At 45.4% G+C, this 24,215-nt stretch overlaps 1 protein-coding gene across 5 annotated transcripts in view; it reads left to right on the forward strand.

The window, feature by feature from the left end:
• The first annotated feature begins 1,936 nt into the window (after positions 1-1,936).
• The window catches only part of RHOT2 (ras homolog family member T2), a 33,128-nt gene continuing 10,849 nt past the window's right edge, over positions 1,937-24,215 (forward strand). For 3 of the 5 annotated variants that reach the window (XR_015797969.1, XM_088150989.1, XM_088150988.1), the window contains exons 1-18: positions 1,937-2,053; positions 6,799-6,857; positions 8,965-9,046; positions 10,203-10,246; positions 11,923-11,976; positions 12,297-12,349; positions 12,574-12,682; positions 14,143-14,244; positions 16,243-16,341; positions 16,985-17,093; positions 17,258-17,378; positions 18,605-18,689; positions 19,030-19,175; positions 19,284-19,384; positions 19,662-19,792; positions 20,315-20,395; positions 20,526-20,648; positions 22,367-22,569. Coding sequence is in view for 2 of the 5 variants with exons in the window: in XM_088150989.1 (XP_088007115.1) it covers positions 2,017-2,053; positions 6,799-6,857; positions 8,965-9,046; positions 10,203-10,246; positions 11,923-11,976; positions 12,297-12,349; positions 12,574-12,682; positions 14,143-14,244; positions 16,243-16,341; positions 16,985-17,093; positions 17,258-17,378; positions 18,605-18,689; positions 19,030-19,175; positions 19,284-19,384; positions 19,662-19,792; positions 20,315-20,395; positions 20,526-20,648; positions 22,367-22,569 (1,739 nt within the window). In the remaining 3 variants the exon portion in view is untranslated. Of the gene's footprint in view, positions 2,054-6,798; positions 6,858-8,589; positions 8,790-8,964; positions 9,047-10,202; positions 10,258-11,922; positions 11,977-12,296; positions 12,350-12,573; positions 12,683-14,142; positions 14,245-16,242; positions 16,342-16,984; positions 17,094-17,257; positions 17,379-18,604; positions 18,690-19,029; positions 19,176-19,283; positions 19,385-19,661; positions 19,793-20,314; positions 20,396-20,525; positions 20,649-22,366; positions 22,570-24,215 lie in introns of those variants that run through there. The other 2 variants (XR_015797971.1, XR_015797970.1) reach the window with 2 other exon arrangements.

Here is a 24,215-nt window from a genome sequence, read left to right on the forward strand (position 1 = left end):
AACATACACAACTCAGGCTGCAGTTGTTCTTTTCATTATAAGTACAAGCAAGGAAAATGTGTGCGCATATGTAAAGCTGAATTTCACCAATTGTTATATAAGGGACATATGGTTAATTTCGAACAGACACCATGACAGAGAATTTCTGTGCTGCATGAATCTGTTGGGGCTGTCAAGCAATTCTTACTCATTCTTGAGCATCTTTGTGGAGGTATTGCCAACTCTGTTTTTCCCTTTAAATAGTAGTCCCCATGAAGTCTCTCCATGAGTCCTAAAGCAGAGTTTCGTGTTTCATGTCCCTGTTCATCTTTCGTCTCCAAACAAAATAGGTTTACGTTTCTATTGCAAATAAGAATTGCAAAGAGCTGGAAAAATTCTATCCTAGCTTAGGAATTCTCTCAAGGGCTGAAAACACATTTAATTTCATGAGCACAACAAAAACAACAGCCTGGCTTGATTTGGAAGCAATTGGTATAGCTAAATTTTGACATTTTTAAATATTATTGAGGAATAAATGGGTGACAGGTTTTTCGTTTTGTTTTTTTTCCCTAATTTTGCTAAGGAGTCAGACTGGATCTGGCTTTTTACGAATGTCCATTAGTCTATTCTGGATCAAAGGAGATTTTTGGGGTGGAAAACTTGCATTATCCCCTCCAAATATGTTGGAAAACTGTTCTACCAATTAACCTGAGGTGATGCATTCTGAAGTCGATTATCAGTTTTAGCCTCACCTTGACTACAATAGAGCATCCACTCTACAAGGGGAAATGAGATCTGTCCCAGAAGACCTGATGTCAGATGATGAACGAGGGGATCTTAGCTGCACAAAGGGGTATTTTCCTTTTCTCTGTATCTTCCTCCCAAAGACTCCAGAAGGAAATGTCTTTGTCTTTTTTCCAATTAAATAATATACTGCTAATTAATTTTGTTCCAGAGAACTTACATGAAAGCTTTGCTGGGGCATGTCAGTAAGGCCAGTAACAGATGTCTCGATTGAAAAAGAATGCCAAATCCCAAAACGCAATTGTGGGGATGGACAACGAGCTTTTTGTTGCTGTTTACAAAGAGAGCAAGACAATCTTTTCTCCACCTGGAACATTTGCATGGTTGTATAGGCATCTCTGGAAGGCCACAATAAGGTTGCATAAGTCACACCATTGCACACATGATGTGAATTATATCACTTGTGATTGCACAATGACATCAGGACCCACCATGTCATTTCACACCTGGGAATTCTGCCAGCTGCATTCCCACCACACATCTGGAGAGAGCAGTGAGTTGGGGAAGATTGCCTGGGGTCTGAGTTTATCCTTTCCTTGGCTAGTTCAGTACATTCAGGGAAAGTCAGCATTCTGAAATATCATTTATCCCACTGCCTTCTCGACCCTGGACCAGAACTCTCCCATCTCACCCTGGGTAATGAGTAGTTGGGCCAAAACTCAGGGGGCCAACATACAATTAAAAAGCAGATGGACTCAAATGAAGCTGTGTTAGAGAAATTGCTTTTCAATCCCCTAAGTCGGTGTTTCTCAAGCTCAGCCGCTTTAAGATGTGTGGACTTCAACTCCCAGAATTCCCCAGCCAGTAGAGCTGGCTGGGGAATTCTGGGAGTTGAAGTCCGCACATCTTAAAGCGGCTGAGCTTGAGGAACGCTGCAATAAGGATTTTATCCAGCAGGCTCCGGTGCATCCCAATTCTCCTTGTTATCTCAGCTGGTATCTGCAGCCAGCACGGGCGAAGGGCGCTGTAATCATCCGAAAGTCCGGAGTGGCACCGGAGGAGACGCCCGGGAAGCGCCTGCCACCCCGGGGGAACCCACAGCCCGCTTCGCCAAGCCAAGCCAAGCCGAGAGGCTGCTGTTTCGCCCTCCGGCCGCAGAGGGCGCTCCAGGCGGTGCGCGGCGCCGTTTAGGAAGCCGGAAGCGGAAGTGGGACCAGAGGCGGCAGCGGCGCCGACAGGGTGGGAAGCGGCGGGGCAACGGGCTGCGTTGCTGCAGCCCCCGAAGCCGCGGGGATGAGGCGGGACGTGCGCATCCTCCTGCTGGGGGAAGGTAAGGGCGGGAGGGGCGGCCTGCAGGGATCGGGGCGGCCCGGCGGGCGGAGAGGCCGCCGCGTGGGCGCTCCGGGACGCGGGGTCGAGCGCTTGAGGTAGCCTGGTGGAAAGGTCGGAGGGGCGGGGCCAGGGACCCCTGGGTGGAGCCAGGAGGTCCGGGGGTGACCTTGGGGGCGGGTCCGGGGTGGAGTCAGAGCACTTGGGACGCAGCGGGGAAGGAAGCGGGGCTGGGAGTGGCAGGAGGGTGTTTTGGCAGGCGCAAGAAGTGGGGGGAGTTTTAGCCTGGGGAGGGGGTGCTCCTAACTGGGCGCTGCTGGGGTTAGTTTCCATCCTACTTACAGCTCTACATGGCTTGACTGCTGCAGGGCTCTCTACGTGGGGCTGCCCTTGAAGACCGCCCGGAAGCTTCGGCTGGTCCAGGAGGCAGCCGGGCAAAGCAGTCTTGGGCATGCCTCGCTATGCCCATGGGACACCTCTGCTTTGCAAGCTGGACGGGTTGCCCGCTGGCTTCCAGGCGCAATTCAGGGTGCTGGTCTACGTAGCGTCGGGCCAGGTTATGTGAGGAAGCGCCCGTCTCCCCTAGCATCTGCCTGGGTGATTTGATCCTGCAGGGTTGGCGCACTGAGGGTTCCTTTGATTAAATTATGCCATCTACTGGGACCCTGGATGGCCCCTACAGTGCGGTGGATGTTTCAGGGGGAATTTCTCAGTCTCATTTATAAGGAGTTCATTAAGGCAGAGACTCTTCAAATGATTTGAAATGCTTCTTCCCAGGTTTCTTGACACCTAGCATTCGTTTTATATGCTTTAACTGAAGTGATCTAGGAGTTGGACTAGATTACAACCGTTTTATATGTATTTTATCAGGTATTTTTTATAATTAAATAAATAACTAATGAAACAGAGACCTGATCCTAAAATATCCTCTTGACATTTTGGCTAAGGATAAGCAGTCTTACCCGATTATAACTTTTAGAATAATTGAAAGAGTTGGGCTGAGGATAGCTTGCAAAATTGTTCTAAAAGGTTCTTCACAAAATAATATAGAAAGCAGTATCTGTCATCTGGCTTATGGTGCTGATAAATACGTCCGTTTTCAAGTTGCTGCAGCACTTTGCTATTAGTATTTAATTTTCATATTTAATCTCTGTTACACGCTTGGAATATTTCTCAGCTACGTCATGCCAAAATCCATTCATAATTAGAATCCTGGAGAAAGGATAGAAGAACACGTAGAAACCAGTTTAAGATAGCATGGAATGTTATTGGATGTAGTTTTGGAAAAGGCAAAATATACGTTAACTGTTTTAGATATATAGAAGTGTGGAAAGATCAGCGCAGTCTTATAGGTGATAAGAGGGAGCAATCTAAACTAGTTGTTAAAAGTCTAGAAGAAAAGAAGTTGGAGGAGAGGAGGATATAGCCTGAAGAAATGTTGGAGAATCAGAACAATGAGGGATCAGGATTGAAATAATGGATAAGAGCAACTTCCTTTTCGTATTATAGCAGTTGAGAGGATGATGAACCTGCAATCAGGAGATTCAAATCTCACCTCTGAGGGACCTTAGTCCATGTCACTTGCAATATAGAGATAATCATTTTGAGTTCCCTTGCTACTTGCCAGGGTTATTTAAGGTGGCTTATGGAGGATTTGTTTGTTCAAGAGTAGGCTGTGACCTGGAGGCTGTTCCCTCTAGGCTTCCTGCCTTGCAGGTGATGATAGAAGGTAGGCTGGAGAACTTGTTGTGGTTGGAAAAGTCTTTCTTTATATGAAGTTTAAGTAATCTTTGTTTGAAAAACAAAATAGTGAATGGGAAAAGGATGCATTTTTAGCTAATTCTACTCTTGGTTAAGGATAGGCATCCTTTTTCGTTTTATGACAGTCTCATAGATGCTTGCCCTCTGAGATTGGCTATGTCCACAAGAGCAGTCACTTGGTGAGAACCCCCCTTCTTTGCAAATCTCAAAAATCCAAAATATATTCAATGTCTCACAAAAGTTGCCAACTCAGATGAACCAATGGCACGTATGCACATCTCTTCCCCCCTCGCCATTACAGTCCAAGAAACTAGGGAAATTCTCTTTTGAGGTGCTTGCCACACCCACACTCCTTCTGCGGACTCAGCTGCAGCTGGTCTGACGGTTGTCTAGTCTGTGGCTGTTCCTCGTGTCTCCCAAGGTCATTCCCACATACCATTACAGATCCTTTCTTTGAGGAGCCAGTGTGGGAATATGTCTTCCCTCCTAGCATTTGTGCTTCCAGAAGAACACAAGGAAAGAGTCCGTGTTTTCCATTTTGTCTCAGTTTTTTAGGATTTTGCTCTCCCACCTGTCTATAATGTGTTTTTTGTTGTTGTTGTTGTTTAGTCGTTAAGTCGTGTCCGACTCTTCGTGACCCCATGAACCATATTGCGCCAGGCCTTCCTGTCCTTCACTGCCTCCCTGAGTTTGCTCAGTTTCATGCTCATTGCTTCAGTGATGCTATCTAACCATCTCATCCTCTGCCGTCCTCTTCTCCTTTTGCCTTCAATCTTTCCCAGCATCAGGGTCTTCTCCAAAGAGATCTCTCTTCGCATAGGTGACCAAAGTATCTGAGCTTGAGCTTCATTATCATAATTCATAATTCATAATTATTATTATAATGTGTTTTTTGGATAGTAATAATAATAACAACCAGTGCAGCTCGCAATGCAGAGGTGTTATGTGGGCATACCAAGATATGCCCGTTACTGCTCACACCACTGGATTCTGAACCAGTTGAAGTTTCTGGATGGTCTTCAAGGGCAGCCCCAAGTAGAGCACATTACAGTAGTCAAGCCACAAGAAGAGTAGGGCATGAGTGACTGTCTGAAAGGTTCCCTGATCTAGGAAAGGGTGCAGCTGGTGCACCAGATGGAGTTGGGCAAAGGCTTTCTTGGCCACAGCTGACACCTGCTTTTCAAGAATCCAAGAAGACCTCCAGATTGTGTACCAGTCTTGAAGCAGGAAGTGCTACCCCATCCAAGGTCAAAGATGGAATATCCCCAGATCTGGCTGGCCCAAACACCCACAGCCACTCGGATCTTGATAGGATTGAGTCAGAGACAATTCCTCCAACATATCTGCACAGCCTCAGGGTGTGAAAAGAGCAAAATTGCTACTGTAGAGGGTCAAGGCAAATAGTATATATAATGTTGGTCTAGGACTGGAAGTTAAAAATTAAAATTTAAAATCCAGTGAACCCAGTAAGCTAATGAAATTACTGCTTCTCACTTTCGCCCAACTTACTTCCCACGGTTGTTGGGGAGATAAAATAATAATGGGGAGGAGAGGACCTTCTTGAGCAGAGACAGAATGTCCAAACAAGAACCGTTCTGCAGACTTGGAGCTGCATTGCCCAGCAGATGGAACTCAGTGTCTGGAACAGAATTCTAGCATTCATTTCGGGAAGAGATAAAAATGTGGTTTCTAGCTGTGAAATTTGGGTGTGATCAAATGAGCTGTCAGAAGCCAGAGAGTGAAAATATTTCCTGTATTTCTTTTCTTCTGGAGAGAGATGTTATGTTTTCCATAGAGCTCGTTTTCCTTTTATTTCTTCCATAAAGCCATTCATTCTGGGAGATTTATAATAAGGCTTACTTCATAGTGCATCAGGGCGCCAATGTAACCTGGCTATAATTCTTTTAAGCAGCTGTTATCTTTTCTTGAAATTAATAGGATCTTTTTGGAATCAAACCTGAAGCACTGCAGAGCCCCAATTGACAGTTTAACAGCCTGGGTCCACAAAAATCTTCAGCTCACAGTCTTCCTATTAAAGCCAATCAATCAGGCATTTGTTCAAGTTACAAAGCAGTGTGCCAGTAACAAAATTGGACTATAGTCTCTTACTGGTCAGTGTTCTTAAGCCATTTCATAAATAGAAGCCGAAATCCATCCTTCCCCTAAGGCTTGCTGAAGTGAAACCAAATTTTTACCAACTTTACTTTTTTTTTTTATGGCTGACTTTATTGAGCTTCTCTTGAGAAGAGAACTCTAACATGGAGATGCCTACCATGAAGAACACTTTGCTTTGTGCCCTTCTGAATCTAACCTCAGAAAAATATCTTTCTCTGAGCAAGCTTTCTCAGATTGTTTTCACACAAGGTAGATAACCCCCTAGAAGTTCTAAACTCTAGCTCTGATCATTACTTGCCCGTTGGCTGGAGTGTGATGAGTTGCAAAGTTGAAAACATCTGGAGAGGACCAGGTTGCCTATTTCTATCTTAGATAGTTGGAGAAGGAGCTTTGCTGGAAGATAGCATTCCCAAAAAAATAATCCAACAAAACAAGTATGAGACCTGGATTTTATTTGGATAATTCAGGACATAGCACAGGGTTAAACTAAACAGTGCAAACTTCTGACTTGGAAACAATTGGTTGGTTTTCTGACAATAGAGATAAGCAAACTGGGGTGCTGTAGATTGACTCCCACAATCCTTTACCATGGTCCACAGTATCTAGGGTTTGTGAGAGGTGTGGTCCAAAACTCTAAGTTCTAGCCAGAAGCAAACACACTATATTACGGAATCATATTGGAGCCAGTGACCATGTGTGGCCATTGTGAAGATCCAGTGTGATATGGCAGAGATAGAGTCCATGTTCAGCTAGGAAACTCACTAAGCAGTTTTCGGTCAAAGGCTGCCTTTCTGAGGCTAATATGAGACTGCCCAACCCTCACATCACTTGATTACCCTAGTATAACTATATTGCTTCTCTCTCTTTTAGCCCAAGTGGGAAAAACATCTTTGATCATGGCTCTGGTGGGTGAGGAGTTCCCTGAAGAGGTGAGTACAAGTTGCTGGTGGTGTTGCTGCTGCTGCTGTTCTTCTTCTGCCTTGCAGCATAAAAACTTTCCCATAACAACTTATGAGCAGTATAAGTGCAAATGAAAATACCACTATTATTTACAAGCAAAGAAAGAAAGAGACCTCAAGGGTCCTTCCTGCAGGACAGTCGGTGGTAATGACCTTGGGTGAAAATGGAGGAGTCCAGGCAGAGCAAATCTCTGGGGTGGTGTTTGCCTGCCATTTCCCTTCTGGAATGCTTCTTCATTTCTTTGGTATGTTGAAATAACTGAATTGTACAGCCATGGATTCACCGAATCTTTTCAGCCTTGGATGTGAAATCAGGCCTTTCATCCCCCTTCTCGTTTTTATCCATGGTTGGAACTTTTTGGCTGCTGGGTCCACATTCTACAAACCTGCAGTGACCAAGCACCTTTGCCCTTCAAAATTCTGAACTCCCCAGCTTCTTCTTTTCTGTAAACTTTTCCCCTGACAGCACTGCTGTATGTTTCTTCCCCCCGATTTCTCCTCCTCCTCCTCCTCCTCCTCCTCCTCCTCCTCCTCCTCCTCCTCCTCCTATGTCTACTTTGAAGCCCACCCCCCTGCCTGGAGTCCAGACACCTGGTTTCCCTCTTACCCACTCACTCCACTTCTTGGAGGCAAGATGAAGGAGACCTGAAATTTCACCCCTGCACTTGTTCCTTAAGCTCCTCCAAAATTCAGTGCAGCGTCAGATGTGCCCATGTGGTGACTGCAGATTTGAGCAGTGCAGTCTGTATGTGGCTTCCAGCCATAATCCCACATCCCTCTGCCTCTCCTTCTCTCCATCTGTGTCCCTCTTTCTCGCTCCCATCTCCCAGCAACATTCACTTGCTCCTCTCCCGGTCCCTATGAGAAGTATTGCACAGGTTCAATCAAAATTGACTCCTCACTTCCCCTGGATATTAGAGTATCGCCCGACCATTCTTGTGCAAGGACAGCTGCCCTCTAAATGTTCTGGATGACAGCTTTCAGAATCCCTTTCCTTTGGCCATTTTGGCTAAAGATGATAGGAGTTGGAGTCAAAAGCAACTTGAAAGCTGCAGGATATTAGGATTATCCTATTCTGGGGTTTTATATAATTTTCACACATATTACTAAATATTGTTCATGATGAGAGAGCTATTAAGTTGGAAGTAGCTTTTCTTGCTGTCAAGCCCTTAACGCCTGCCTATGCCAAAAAGCAAGATTCTCAGTCTTCTTTAACCAGATTTATTGAAAGGGAAAAGGATCTCTGATTTGCATTTAACTGACAGAGGCAGAGTCTGCCTGTCTCATCCCCACTGTCTCATTTTTCAACATTAGTGCTGCTAATGGTGTAAGTTTTCTAGTAGGGCACTAGGGTCATCCCCCAACTATATATTTGGGACCACTAGCTCAAAGTGATTCTGGTCGCCCTGTGAGATCATCCAGAGAGGGCCTCTGTCAGCCCCAAGATGTAGATCAGATCAAGAAATCAGCTCCATGTTAAGACTAAGGCTACTTCTATTAAGATTGGCTGTAGTACAGAAACTTTCAAATCTGATTATGGGTTACCTCCTCCCCCTCTTATACAAAGAGTTGGGCGGGGGGTGTCTGATACTTTTTCGTATTCCTCCTTCATTGTTTGGGCTTAAGCCATATTTCCCTCCTTGTTGATTTGGTAACAAATCTCTCCTCTCTCCATCAAGGCCACCCTTTTTATTCTCTACAGGGTCCCATCCTCTCAAGAAGAGAGGGGCGCACAGGCCAGAAGGCAGGCCTTCTGTTTGGGAGGCCAGGATTATGGAATATGTTGCCCCTGGAAGTGTGCTTGGCCATCTTGCTCCTCGGATTTCAAAAGACACCAAAAATGCTTCTTTTTCAACAGCGATTCAATTGCTAATCGAATGGAGACCAAGCAACCACTAGGAGGTTATAGTTCTGGATCATTTTGATTTTATATTGATGTTTTTGTTTTGTAAACTAATTTGTAAATCCAGAGTCTATACATGAAGGCAGTCTAAAAATAAATTAGGTGCTTGTCTCAAGCCTTTATCACCTGAGCTATGCTCTCCATTGTGCCAGCGATAACCCTTTTTTCCTCTAGGTACCACCTCGTGCAGAGGAGATCATAATCCCCGCAGATGTCACTCCTGAAAAAGTCCCCACCCACATTGTAGACTACTCAGGTAGGTGGTCCCCCCTGGAGCCTTAGTTGCTTCCATTTTCCTCTTTTATCCATGCAATTACTTTATTGCTGCCAAGGTGGTGGTCTTCCTTTAGGGACCGTTCTGTGTATTAGTCAGAAGAGGTCGTAGACGTTAACCTGGTTCACACATTGTGGGAAGCCATGGTGCATTTGAACATGACTTGTTCAGTAAGCCTGAATGGCATGTGAACTTGTGGATCACAGTTTTTGTAACCGATCCTAACTGCGAACACGCAATATGCAAAGCCACATGGAAGTAGATGACATCATGGTTTAGTGTAATGCCTGTGAGTCCAAAGGTTGGAATTCAGACTGGAAGGTTTCCTCTCTCCCCTCTGCATTTCCTGAAAGTGCTCATTCCTTCTCTGAGCGGTAGAGTGGCCAGCCTGGTTCCACTGCTACCCTGACACCCTGTCCACAGTGGCCCTTCAGTCTGTGACCACTGTTCTTTTGTGGATGGAAGGCTTCCGGCCTGTGGTTCCATGTGTCTCTAGAAACTTTTCTCTTGCAACTTCCAGTATGGTACAACCTTTTCACAATAGCCGTACTGAAGAATTTAACAGCTTTTATATAATTGTATTTTATGAATGCAAAATATTGGATTTTCCCTCCTCAAAACTTACACTCAGAAACAAGAAACCTGACACAACTGAAAGATAGCATTCTACCCTCCAAATGTGGTTGGCTTTCACTCCCAAAATTCTTAGTCATCATGAAGTGGGATGGCTGGGAATTATGGGAGTTGAAGCTTGATGCCTCTGGAATACATCAGATTAGGGAAAGGAGTCCCATAATAACTTGAGCAGGTACTTAACCAGTCTAATGTGAGAGTTTCTGTGGGAAACCCCCCCCCCAGCAAAATACCCTCAACTTTTGAAAAATTATATAGGCTAGATGAAAGGTTTAGTCTTTCATCTAGCCTATATAATTTGAAAGGAGATCAATTCAACTTGGGGAAGCAGAGACTGATTTCTTTGCCTTTTGAGGCCATGTTTGACATCTATCCCATTTTTAAACAGAATCACTGAAGTTAGGAAAGAGATGCTGGATGGGAACGTTGGCTGGGTGGAAGCGCTTTCTGCGTATGCCTGAAAGATTGCAGTGCCAAACCATTCCATTCTTGTTTCCCCTTTCAGAATCAGAACAGACAGAAGAAGAACTCCAGGAAGAGATTGCCAAGGTGATCATAAGGTCTGGAGGGCTGGGGTGGGTCTGGAGCAGCTCCCCTCCCCCTTCTCTATTTGCCTTCCTGAACTTCCACTCAAAAAGCAAAACTCTTTCAAAATCCCACTCAGAGCATGGTGAGGATTAACATTATCAGTTTTGTTAAGCTTGCTTAATTCGTGCTTGTCAGCAGCATCAACACTGTGAGATTTAACCTACCATGTTAAGTAAGACCCAGGCAGGAGAAGACACATAGGAGCAGGCCAAAAGTTCCTACCTCCTTGCTGAGAGCATGAATCACTTAGCATCAACAGAGTTACTATGCATACAGTTTCTTGGCCCTTGGAAGCACACATGGCCTGAGAATCAGCTGTCAGGGGGCAAACAAAGGTGTGAGCATTGCCTTCCAGCTGTGGTCTAGAATTAGCCTAAGTTAGCATTTTCAGTTCTTTGTTTAAGATGTTTCTGCTCTGCGGTTTATGCAGAGAGGCTGCTGAATTAAAAGAAGTCCTTGACATCAGGGTGTCAGACTGAAGTGGCCCGACATGAAACAGAAAAGGGACATGGAGTGGGAAAAGAAGAATCCTCCATTCTCCACGCTTAACTTTGCAAGGGTCTCAGTCTTTTCCTCTGCTGCAGCCCTGGTGGACTGCTGTTGAACAACCAGATGGAAGAACCAGAACCTGATTCTCCTTTCCTTCCCTCCCTCTGGCACAGTGGAATCAGATTCTCTGGGTGGCAGAGTTGTTTTTAGCATTGCCCAGCGTCAGTCTGCTGTGGTATTGTCAGCAGACCAGGTCATCTCATCTTGACTACCTCCCTTTAGAGGAGGTCATATCCCTCGCAGTTATTGATGGGGCAGGCAGAGATCAAGGCTGCATCTAATTCTACCTCTTGATTATATCTGCTCCCACTCCTGAAAGCTTGTAGGAAGCAAGACTAACTAGTTATTAAAATTATGAGGGCTGTGCAGACTCTTAATCTGCAATCAGAACTCTCCCCAAGGGGCCTAGTCTATGAGGTGGACTCTCTATCCCTGAGTTATGCTTCTTCTCAGAGGTGCTTTCCATAAAGGAGCTTCGGAGAGCTGACTGCCCCTGCTTTTCCTACTTTGGGCTGGAAGCTATAACATGTAATTATTTAATTCCAACAATGGACATTGCTCCCTGCATATGGAGAAGCAGCATAGTAGAGAGTGAGATCTCAGTGTCAGCCCCGCTAAGTAGACGAGACCAAGAATTCAACTCCACAGAAAGGTTAAAACTACTTTTACTGAGATTGGCTAGAAGAACAGAATCCTGCAAGTCTGATTTTGCTGGACCTCGTCTTCCTCCTTATACTCCAGTGAATCGGGGCCCTCTGCCTGAGTCTTTTCCATCTTAGCTCTGGGCTTAAAAAATGCCCCCCTTTGCTTAGTAACAGTTCCTGCATATTTCCATCAAGATCATCTTTCTTACTCTCCACACTCAGCAGAACTGTCTCCCTGCCATCCTAGCATTCAGTAAATGGGGAGCATTGTTTAAGCGTGCCAACTGTAATTGCAGTGCATCAGACTCTAGTTGGCTGATGTTGATGGTGTTAAACCCAGTATTGGGATGAAAGTTCTTTGCAACAAGAACATCTGGAGAAGAGCTTTGAGATGGAGGTTTCCATGTGTTTATAAGAGCTCTATCCCATTTTGCTCTCTTGCAGGCAAACGTGGTATGCATGGTCTATGATGTCACAGAGGAGTCCACCATTGACAAGGTAATACCTGTGGGGCTTTTAGACACCCATCCGCAAGTCCATGATGGTGCGGCTTCTCCCTGCTTTGACTTTCCCATACAAGGCCCTATGATTGTTCATTGGTTCTTTTCTGTTTCTCATGACATTTCTTCGAAGTGCATCTGCTAGATAGGATGCGTGTTGTTCTTGGTTGGAGGTGGGGGGGAAAGGACTTGGTGGCACAGCTGGATTTAGGTGTCTTCTCAACTGTTACACCAGAGCTTATCTTCTTAGAATTTGGAGAGTGGGCTGGGGTGCAGAGGTTCTCCCATCCAGTTGCTTTTCCCTTCCTTTTTTCCCAGATTCGGACAAAATGGATCCCAATGGTGAACAGTGGTGTTGAGAAATGTTCCAGGTACCTAATGTCTTACCGGGTGGGTTGTGGTGCTTTGGCCATCATGGGTCTCTGTTGTGCCTTGTTTAGCTAAGAATGTGGTACCTATTTTGAAACACTTCCAAATGCCATGCTGAAAACAAATCCCTTCTCCCCCACTCCACCCCACCCCTTTTCTGGTCCTTTGAACTACAGCCTATCTGCCATCCTTGATGAGTCTCTCCAAAATGTTTCTTCTTTTCAAGGATCCCCATCATTCTTGTGGGAAACAAGTCCGACCTGCACACTGGGAGCTCCATGGAAGCCATTCTGCCCATTATGAATCAATTCTCTGAGATCGAGACCTGTGTGGAGGTGGGGAACTGTGTGAATTGTTGGCAGGGAAATAGTAGTAATCTTTGACTGAGGATATCTCATAGCTGCACAGCATCTCTTTTTTTTTTTGGCCCATATGCTAGTAAGACACTTGACCAGCCTGGCATCTTCCAAGAACGTTGTAGCATCACCTGCACCCAAGAGCATCTCAAAGTGATCAGGCTGGGAAAGGTTGGAGGTTGAGTCATGGCAGTCTGAAGAAGCTGCTTGGACACATAGCGAAACATCTCTAACCAAAAAGAAAAGTCCAGTTGCCATGACTCAACCTCCAGACAATTCCACCTGGATGACTGAGAATCTTCATAAACCTATTGCTGGGAAAGGTTGAATACCCTCAACGATGACAATGGCTTTTTCCAATTGCCAGCATCAAAAGTTGTATCTGATTCTCTAGTTCTCAAAGCGCTTGTGGAGAGATATGTGGGCAGAGTTGTGATTGCTTGTGTGAAAGGGAAAGCCCTTTGTAAGAGCTGAACTAGAAGCTCTTACATTGGTTTAGTGGCAGCACATATTTTACATTCCAAAGACCCCAAATTTAGTCCACCAACTTCTCAGCTTTTCCCTCCACTCTGGTAGATAGAAAAGTCCATGGAAGAGGTAATGTATCTGGCAGAGAAAGAACATGCTCCAGTGTAAGGATGACTGCACATTGAAATGGAGAGCAGTATGATTACAATATAACTCAAGCATGAAGACAGTGAGTAAAAAGGGTTTTTTCCCTTCTCTCCTAACACTGGAACTTGTGGTCAGCCAACAATATAAGTTGGCTATAGATTTAGGACAGAAAAATAAAGATTTCTTCATACCACATTTAATTGGCCTGCAGCGCCATAATATTACATTGACCATCTTGGATAATCTTTAAAGTAGATTAGATTGACATGGGAAAGAGAAAAACGTGTTGGGCTCTGTTGTCCATAAATATTGTATAGAATCTCCATCTTCAAAGACTCAAAGCCTTATGGGCTAATTTTTAGGCAAGAAGTACCCTGTCTGTGCCTCTGTGCAGCTTTGTTGAACAGTGCATGGCTGCCTTTTCTGTTTTTATGACTTTTTAAAAGTTTCTTTAAACTTGGCAGGGTCCCGTAGTGCAAGATCTGCTTTATTGTAAGAAGATCAAAGTTCCTCCAGCCATCTAAGATTGTTGGAGGAATATCTCTTCCTTCTTCATCCTCCTGCAGTATATTCCTCTGCAAGACATGGATGTCATGAAAAGAGGAGTGCCCAAAAGTGGTCTCTTTCTGATGACACCACCTCAAAGTTTTTGCTTCAGTGTGAATTGGAACAAAAGGGTCTTCACTTTTAGTCTTTAATCCATGCTTGTTTCCATAGGCATCCTCAGAATGAGAACTTTGAGTGTCTTTTCAATATATCTAGTTTTTACTGATGAGCAATTCCCGGTCTCTGAATCAGTTTCTCTTTCCCTCTTTCTACACCAGTGTTCAGCGAAGAACCTGAAAAACATTTCTGAGCTCTTCTACTATGCCCAGAAAGCTGTTCTTCACCCAACTGCCCCTCTCTATGACCCAGAGGAGAAACAGGTAACGCTCTGCCTGATAGTGTTGCAATTAGTATAGCAGGCAGGACTGGAACCAATTGGACAAGCTCACAAGAACTTCTGATAAGTAAATGTCATTAAAGAAAAGTGAGGGAGCCATAGTGAAAGAATTCTAGCAACTGCTGCTTATCAAGCGCAAGCCCTACATAGAGGAAAAATACTAAATCCTTGGGCACCTTCTCCCTGTCCCACCCTATGTCACTGGCTTTTTTGCACAGAAGGTCCACTTTCCATCTAGGCTTTCTTTGTTGCAAAGGTCAGATGAGCTATCGTGTTATTTTTCACAGACTGCATGAGAACTAACACCTTAGAAGATGTGGGGTCCTTGGGAATTCTCTGAGCTTGGTTCTTTTCTTGCAAGCATTTCATTACCCGGCTAGGTAACATCTTCAGTGCTAAAATGGGATGAGGTTTGCTCTCTATTTATCTGCTGTGGCCTGCTTTGCTACCACATATTCGCCTCCATTGCTACCTTAGAAGATTTTGAACTGAGAGAGGATCTCGATGTCAAGCTGCCCTCTAGAGTACTTTAAACGTTGAGAAGAATCTCTTGGTGGTGATAGAATCCCTTTCCTGGGAAGTTTTTAGGCATCTGTAGCAGCAGTGCTATCATCTCAGCAAAGAGGGTGGAACTAGGTGGTGTTTGAAGTCTCTTCCAACTCTGTGACCCTCAGTGTCATATGATTCCATTGTATCAAGTCCAGGATGAATTCCTCTTTGTTCACATCTGGTTAAGTTACATCTGCATCCGCCTAGTCCTTTGTATTGTTTTTGCTCACCCATCCTACAGTGGTCGTCTTGTTCTGTTGCAGAACCCAGGCATGCTTTATAGCACAGTCCAAAATACAACGTGTGAATGTACCAGCAAAACAATAGGGCAACTGTAGTGAGCCTACCTGGTCGTATTCTCTCTCTCTGACTTTTTAATTATAGATCAGTTAGATCTAGTAGATCATCACTACTACTGGACAAGGGTGACAAGTCTCCCCCTTCTCACATGCATACAGTTGCTACCATCTTTCCACTGTTGAGGCAGCATCAAATTGCTAAGTCCCTAATTTTCCACGAGAGCCAGTTTGGTGTAGCGGTTAAGGTTACAGGCTAGAAACTGGGAGACTGGGAGTTCTACTCCTGCCTTGGGCACAAAGCCACTTAGGTGACTTTGGGCCAGTCACCCTCTTTCAGCCCTAGGAAGAAACAGGCAATGGCAAACCTCTTCTGAAACCTTGCCAAGAAAACTGCAGGGACTTGTCCAGGCAGTCGCCAGCAGTCAAGACTGACTTGAAGGCACACCCCCCTCTAATTTTTCCTAATTTCTGGGCAAGAGGCAGCTGTATATATAGGTGCTATTTCCAGGAGGTGAATGACAGGCATAGTTCACACACTCCATAAGCTGAAATAAGATTGGTTTGATTTTGGCCAAATATAGTGCAGCGCCAGCCCTTGTCCTTTGTAAATCACAGTTGATGGCTTCAAGTGGTGTGTAGGGCTAGCCGCAGTGGCTTTTGTGGGGCCAGTAAATGTATGGCTAAATCTTGGCTTCATTTCACTCTACATTCAATCATTATGTTACTCTGTGGCACTAAACTGGCCTTCCTCAACCTGGTTGCTGTCCAGAACTCTGGACTTCAGCTCCCAGAATTCTCAACAATGGTTGTGCTGGATGGGGAATCCTGGGAATTGGGCTCATACCTCTGAAGAGCACCCATACTGGGGAAAGGTGGTCTTCTTCAGCCTGATGGCCTCCAGATCTACTGGATTTCATCTGAGCTCCCCAACAAGGTTGGCCTTCTAGAAGTTTGGTGCGCTTGGAGAGCACCAGTTTGGAGAAGACTGTTCTAGACTATTGGGCAAGTAGCTTCTGTGCATCACTTTCTCCATCTCTCTGTGCCTGTGATTATGGAGTTCTGGGAAATGCAGGATCACTTTATATTACCCTCTTTAAAATTGGACCTTTTTTCTTTTGCCTCTGTTCATTCAGTTAAGACCAGCATGTGCACAGGCGCTCACTCGGATTTTCAACATGTCTGATCAAGACAACAACCAGATCTTAAGTGATGAAGAACTTAACTATTTCCAGGTACCCTATTGTTTTCAGGGGAGAGGGGAAGAACCTGGAAATCTCTCTGTATTCTCAGAATGTCTGTTGGCACCAAATCTGATGCCCCTACAGGATATATTGAGCTTATATAATGGCAGTACCTTCCTGAAGAGGAGCTGCAAACTTTCTCTGAGTGTGCAGCTTCAGTGCTATGCTATTTGCACAATGGAGAGCTTGGATCTGTGCTTAGTTGGAGAAGGCAATCAGGACTGGTTCCTAATTCCAGCTCCTGGCAGATCTGAATTAACTGTGGAGGCTGTTGAGGCAAGGAAGGTGGGGAGTATAGTATAGAGTGCCCATGTATTAAGGGGGAGTTCTCCCTCAACATCTGGGTCCGAAACATTCCATCACTGAACACCGTAACACCAAAATGTTGCCATTCCAAGTATTCCAGATCTCAAAGCAATCCCCAGAAGTTTCTTGATTCCTAGATCAATGACTTCTGAGAGAATTTGGAATACGCCCGGATTGCATATGGGACATCACAGCTTTCCAATAGCAGCTGAGCTGTGACCTCCTCTCTGAGTCAGTGTGATGCTTCCATTTGTTCTTTATGGATAGATGATTCCTTTTGGAGCTGTCCCTTCTTGTGACTGATCTCCTTGCTTTTCTTGGGAAGTAGAAATCCTGCTTTGGAAACCCTTTGGCTCCTCAGGCTCTGGAAGATGTAAAAATGGTGGTCTGGAAGAACACAACAGATGGTGTCCAGGACAATGGCCTTACACTCAATGGTAATTACAGCAAATCAACCCTTTGTGTGCCTGGCCCTGGAGATGATTTCAGAATCCTCCTTAGAGGTTGAGAAGACTCAAATCTGTCCCCTTTGGGGTAGCTTCATTGCAATTGCCTGTCCCTGTAGGAGACTCCTGTACCTGGTCCCCTTTTCTCTCCCCAGGTTTCCTTTTCCTCAACACCCTCTTCATCCAGAGAGGGCGCCACGAGACCACATGGACTATTCTCCGCCGCTTTGGCTACGACGATGCCCTGGAGCTGACCGATGACTATCTCTGCCCACTGTGAGTCAGTCTTAACCCTCCTGGTTTTTTAGGTTCCTGTGGAAGTGAGGAGGTATTATGGGACTGGAGGAAAAGATGATGTGAGAGAGATGTTCTTTAGAAGTAACCCACATTGAGTTTTCCTGGTTCTTTTGTGGTTCCATCAGCTTAAAGCCGTTTTTCCCAACATGTTGACCTCCAAGTGGGTTGGACTGCATCTTGATCTCCAGGCAACTGGAGGAGATAGGAATTGTAATTTGTCACTCCTGGAAAGCATCAGCGTAGAAAAAAGGAGTTTTGAAGGCCATGTTCTGAAGATCAAGCTGGCCTTTTTTGTTACTAACCTCAGCTCCACAGCAGCACATAAGGGATGTTTTGGTCAGCCTGGTAGCCTTGCCCCAGGGTAAATGGGGAGGGCAGCCTTTGTTTTAATTTTATCATTTAGATGGAGTGAGGGAGAGCAATCCAGAGTGGTGCAGTTGGGTTCAGGGCCACTGTGGAGCAGTTGTGAGGGGAAGCAAGTGTGCCCACCCCAACATGCTTCTGCCCTTTTTTCATCCCCCAATGTGGGAATGGGAGGAGAAAACGAAACCTACCATAGTTAATCACTAGAGAGGACCCCTTTTTACAGGGCTTGTCTAGGATATCTTAATTACAAAGGAGGAAAGGTTTAGTTGATGCTGGGAAAGACTGAAGGCAAAAGGAGAAGAGGACGGCAGAGGATGGGGTGGTTAGATAGCATCACTGAAGCAACGAGCAAACTCAGGGAGGCAGTGAAGGACAGGAAAGCCTGGCGCGATGTGGTTCATGGGGCCACAAAGAGTCGGACACGACTTAACAACTGAACAACAACAACAAAAGGGTTAGTTAACTGCCTCGCAAGTGATCTGGAGAATATGTCTGACTAGGGAGAAATGAGCTTACCCCAAACAGACCCAAGCTATTTCCAGCCAAATCTAACCTTCATGGGATTAACTGGTTGGGTCAGATTACCCAGTTCTCTTGTTCTCATGATGCACTGACTCTTTCATGATCCCATGAAATTGGTTGTGCAAACAGGGCTACGGTGACATCCCAACATGTGGTACCATTACATGCCTACATATATATAGGGGAGTCTACATTTTCTCTTCTTGAGCACTGATTCCAGGATTGTGTTGTACCACGTTTCCCGTCTCTTGGGTGGCTAGTAGGAAAATGCATCAGACTGCAGACTCTGCCTCAGATTCTGCTCTTGTTTCCTTCAGGATCCGGGTACCCCAGGACTGTTCAACAGAGCTCAACCATTTTGGCTACCAGTTCCTGCAGCGGATGTTTGAGAAACATGACAGGGTAAGTAGCGGAGGGGCAGAAACGGGGGTTATTGGTTGTGTGTCAGGCACTCCTTTCCTGTAGAAAGCGACTGCAGAACGGTTTACCCCTATCTTGTCAGGGACGGGTGACCACTCTACAGCCAGAAGCCGTGCTTTTTTTAAAGCTTGCGTTCCTCTTGTGGAAGTGCTAGACAGACTGACCTTGATGGGGACATTGGCATTCTTCTTTGGGCATTTGCAAAAATTGGTGAAAAATTGGGCCATTGGGTAAGGCTCCCAAGCTGTGGGCATGGTGGTCTTGCTGCCTGTGCCAAGGGAGAGCTGCTGCCAAGGGGCTGTTTCTTTCCTCCGGTCTGTAGGATCGTGACGGCGCCCTCTCGCCCACTGAGCTGCAGAACTTCTTTGGTGTGTTCCCCTACGTCCCCTGGGGACCTGAGCTCTACCACACGGTATGCACCACTGATAAAGGCCTGCTTTCCCTGCATGGATTCCTCTGCCAGTGGACGTAAGCGCAGCCTCTCTCTGCCCCCTGTCAGACCACTTGCCCTCCCCTCCGCTGGCGGTCTGGTCTCATAACGGATGTGCTTCTCTTTCTATGCTTGGATTTCCCCAGGCTGATTGCCTACCTGGATGTCCATCGCTGCTTGCAACACTTGGGCTACCTGGGGTACCCCATCTTCTCTCAGCAGGACTCTCAGATTCATGCCATCACAGGTGAATCATCTACTGAACTGCTCCTCCTTCTAAACTCAATGGGCTTGGAGGCCTGAGACAAAGCCACCCCAGCACTGTAGCAAGTATCTCCCGTCCTGCTCTTGCTGTGAGCTACCCAGCTGGCAGGAGCATGCCAAATGAATCTGCTGCCTGGAGTTAAATTTACCTCCTCCTGATTCCTGCAAAGGCAACGCAGGATAGGTGGGGGAGGCAAGAGGGGAAAGTCTTCTCCTTAAACATCCTTTCTCTCCCACCTGCCCCTTTTCTTTTGCTCTAGTTACCCGGGAAAAAAGGATTGACTTGGAGAAAGGCCAGACCCACCGGAACGTTTTCTTCTGCAAAGTGATTGGCTCTCAAGGGGTTGGCAAGTCTGCTTTCCTGCAGGCCTTTCTAGGGAATAATGTGGGGGTAAGTACTGGGGAAGAAGCTCCCCCTCCTGAAGGAGTCTTCCATTCAGGTTAAAAACAAAGTATACATTTCAGTTCAGGCTAGAACAGAATCAAGAGGTCCTAGGCTCACAGCCTGCTATTTTGGGTGGGTGATATGCCACATTTCTGCCCCATGTTTGTTAGATGGGACTTGAACCTGGATCTTCCCATTCCTAGCCCATCGCCATAACCACAACACCACACTGGCCTTTTCCCCGTGCCAATCTTTGGAATTTGAGGGGCAGTGATTTTTTGTTGTGTCTAATTGAAGCTCATTGCCCTGGAAAAGATGGCCACTTTTTCCCAAGGCCCAAATCATTCTAGGCACCAGAATGCAGCTCATCCCCTCTTCTAAACGTGTATCGTGATGGCATTCGTGTCTACTAAAACTGATAGTCCCAGAATTCTCAGCCATTTTCAGAATTCTTGAAATGACATTCCCTTCACATCTATCAGGCTGGAGCAGATGCATAGAATATTCCACCTTCCTTCCTGTTTTCAGGTCCAAAGTCAATCTGAGGGAAGGGGATCATCCTATTCAATTAACACCGTGCAGGTCAATGGACAGGAAAAGCATTTAATTGTAAGTCTGATACACTGATTCATTAAAAAAAAAAAAACCACATTGCATATGATGGGTGAACCAGCGTTTAGATCTGACAGTATCAGACAGCTCAGAAAGAACAGAATCTCCTCTCTGGGTTTCTCTGCAGCTGCACGAGATTGAGGCGGACGTGGAATTTGCAAAGGCCTCCGACGCATCTTGCGACGTTGCCTGCTTCTTGTATGACGTGACAGACCACAAATCTTTTAATTATTGTGCTAGTATTTATAAGGTGAGTTTTTCTGCTTGGCTACTGGGGCTGTTAGCCAGTGGTTTCAGAAGCCCATGTGCAAAAGCTTGTGGGAGTGAGTTCCAGAAGTTAATCTGTGCCCCACAGAAACTCTGTCTTTTTTGTTGTTGTTGCAGCTATGAATTTGCTGCCTCTTGGATTCCTGAGATCGCTGTTTTAGGCCTTTGGAAATCCATCCCTTCTCTCTTGCCCCCCACTTCACCCTATGTGTGGAGCTTTCTTACTGCCATGTTCAACTTCAATTTAAAAAAGAAAACATTAACCTTTTATAGGTGTTTGAAGACTCACTGACTGTGTAACAAGCGGTCCAAATCCTTAACACATCTCCAGTTTTGGAAATGGCAAGACTTTTCTTTGTATCATATAGTCTGTTGCCCTGCCAAACCCAGGAACCCACCCGATGCCTTGGATCTCTGTGTGGAGCCCCCTCCCTAATGCCTCCACTGAATTTCAGCTGCAAAGTTTTATGTAACTGAAGGCTGTTTCTTGAAGTCCTAATTCACGGCAACATCTTTTGAAGTGTAGTTAGATTTCTTTTATTTGTTTTTTTTAATAGAGGAGCTCAGATTGATTTTTTGTACGTCCTTCCTAACCTTCCTCTAGTCAGCTGTCTCCTTCCTTCTCTATTGCTCATAGAGAAGACTCTCTGTTGCTTTTTCTTGAAAGAATCAGAACATCTGAAAATGCAGAATAAAATAAGAGAGGGGAGAAAAAGCACATCAGCAGAACTTATATGGGTTTGCCTGCGGGCGTGGGTGTATGTACGGTCTCACCAAGAGACAGCCCATGAGCAAACTGGTCTGAGCTCAGAAGCTCTTGGATGAGAATTCCAGGGAATTCCAAAGCTGAGTCTAGACAAGGAAATTGTCCCTAGGGATCAAATTTGATTGAAGAGTGTCTTTAGGTTTAGTTTAAATAAGCATGTAATCTAAAATATTTTTCAATTGTAATAAATAAATAAATAAATAAATGGGAGGTACATACGGTATATAAAAAAGCAATATAAAAATGTAGACCTCCATATTCAGGGTTTCCACGTAGAGAAAAGATATGTGGAAGGCAAAAATAATGTTTTAGGAAAGCCAGTTAACGTTTAAATAATTGTCCGAGGCTTTTTCCTAAGTGAAGTCTACAATCCTTGCCTCCTTTTTAGCTGTTTTTCACTGCTTTATTTAGTGGCACGTATCTTCACTTTTAAGTTTCCTTTTTGAAGGTGATTCTTATATTATTCTGACTCATTCATCTTAACATTTTCTAGTCCTAATATTCTTTTTAGTTAAAATTCCTTGTATGTGTCCCTTTAATTTCTTTTAATCCTATCAGTCTAGCCTCTAGAGCAGCGTTTCTCAACCTTGGCAACTTTAAGACGGGTGGACTTCGACTCCCAGAATTCCCCAGCCAGCACATGCTGGCTGGGGAATTCTGGGAGTTGAAGTCCACCCGTCTTAAAGTTGCCAAGGTTGAGAAACACTGCTCTAGTTCTATAGTTAATCTTGGCTTCAGGACTTGCTTTGCGCTGACCGATGACTGTAATAAACATGGATGATGATATTTAAAGGGTTGCTTAATAAATACATGTCTAAACAATGTCTGACTACAACAGTTCTCCCCAGAGAGATTCTTCAAACCTCTTTGCTCTCCTGCTAAAAGTTTCTCTCCCTCTCCTGGCACTAACCCGGGTTCTTTCTTGCCCTCTGCAGCAACACTACATGGACAGGCAGATCCCTTGCCTCTTTGTGGCCTCTAAGGCTGACCTGCCGGAAACGTCACCGCAACACGGCCTCTCCCCAGTCGAGTTCTGCTACAAACATCGCTTGCCGCCGCCATTTTACTTCTCCTCCATCGGCCAGGGCCCTCTCAGCGCCACAGTCTACACCAAACTAGCCACGGCTGCCACTTTTCCGTAAGTATCTCTTCCTTCATCCCAAATACCAACACACACATACAAAGAGACCCATCTACACTTAGATCAGCCATGGCAAGCCTTTTGGGCTCGGTGTGTCAAAAAGCCAGGAAATGCCTAACTTGACTCTGCTGGCGTGTTGCCCCCACCACCCCCCAAACAAAAGAGGAACCATTCTTTGCATATTCATTTATTTTTAAAAAATACAGTCCAATCCTGTGCGGTGCTATGTATTATGTAAAGAAACATCAAATAATTACAAACATGAAATACGAGTAAAACAAACTCAGTTTCTTTGGTAACTCAAACGGGGAAAGTAGTTGGGTGTTGGTGAACGCTGGCGTGTCACCCAGAACGTCGTGGTGTGTCACCTTTGACATGCGTGTCATAGGTTCGCCATCACTAGCTTAGATGGTCTGTGTACATGCAAAAGAGCTTCGGGCTTTGGCCATGGACGCTGTGTGATTCTCCTCCGGGAAGTGCTTTGCGTGACCTTGTTCTTGCAGGAGTTGGAAGAAGCTACGCTTACACACCCTGAAATGGAGCGTCAGCCCATTTTCAGAACAACTCCCCTAAGCAGCAGTAGCACAGTTCTTTTATCCAGACCCATTGAAATGTCACAAAATCAGGAGCTAGCTTTCAGCCTCTCCTTAGCTTAATTCATATCAGGATGTGACTACATCCTTGTCGCTTTGGGGCAGAGAGGAGGAAGGTGGGTACCAAGGATGAGAGAAAGTGGCTTGTCTTCTAGTGAGTTCGCAACCAAAGATTAGGCACCAGGCTAAAAACTGGGGACCCTGAGTTCTAGTCGTGCCTTAGGCACAGCCGGGCGACTTGGCTCCAGTCCTTTCTCTCAGCTCTGGGAAGCAGTAGCCAAAGGCCAACCACTTCCAAAGAAAACTGCAGGGACATCACCCCCATTATCATTATTATCATTAGCCAGTTTGGTGTAGAGCAGTGTTTCTCAATCTTGGCAACTTTAAGATGCGTGGACTTCAGCTCCCAGAATTCCCGTCTAGGGAATTCTGGGAGTTGAAGTCCGTGCATCTTAAAGTTGCCAAAATTGAGAAACACTGGTGTAGAGGTTAAGGTACAGGCTAGAAACCAGGATACTGTGAGTTCTAGTCCTGCCTTAGGCACAAAGCCAGCTGGGTGACATTGGGCCAGTGCCTCTCTCTCTGCCCTAGGAAGGAGGCAATGGCAAACCCCTTCTGAAAAACCCTGCCAAGAAAAGTGCAGGCATTTGTGCAGGCAGTCACCAGGAGTCAGCACTGACTTGAAGGCACACACACCACAAAAAAAGCTAAGCCGTATAACCACTGTGGTGGTCCCGCGCCATGATGCGGGCAAGAAGTAGTTCAAGAAAATTCTATCTGCGGCGCTGGGTGGAGGACACCAGCGGCCGTGTCTGTCCCATTGTTTTAATTATACAAGAGTTCTGTATCATCCCAAAGGTTGCCTTTCCATCATGGTGCATGTTCTTGGACCTAGTCTTGTTCTTGCTCTCGCTCAGCATTTTACGTTTGGCAGGATCAGTGCAGCAGCCGAAGCTGAGTCAATTACTTGAACAAATCCTCAGCTTGCAAGGGAAGCCACTGCATTTCACTGGCTTATGTGAATGTAAAGTTCTCCCCCAGGAATGTGGT

The sequence above is a fragment of the Python bivittatus genome, unplaced genomic scaffold, assembly GCF_059951505.1.
Source record: "Python bivittatus isolate LINGU-HERP-01145 unplaced genomic scaffold, Pbiv_v1 ctg000640_np1212, whole genome shotgun sequence".
Classification (NCBI taxonomy): Eukaryota; Metazoa; Chordata; class Lepidosauria; order Squamata; family Pythonidae; genus Python; species Python bivittatus.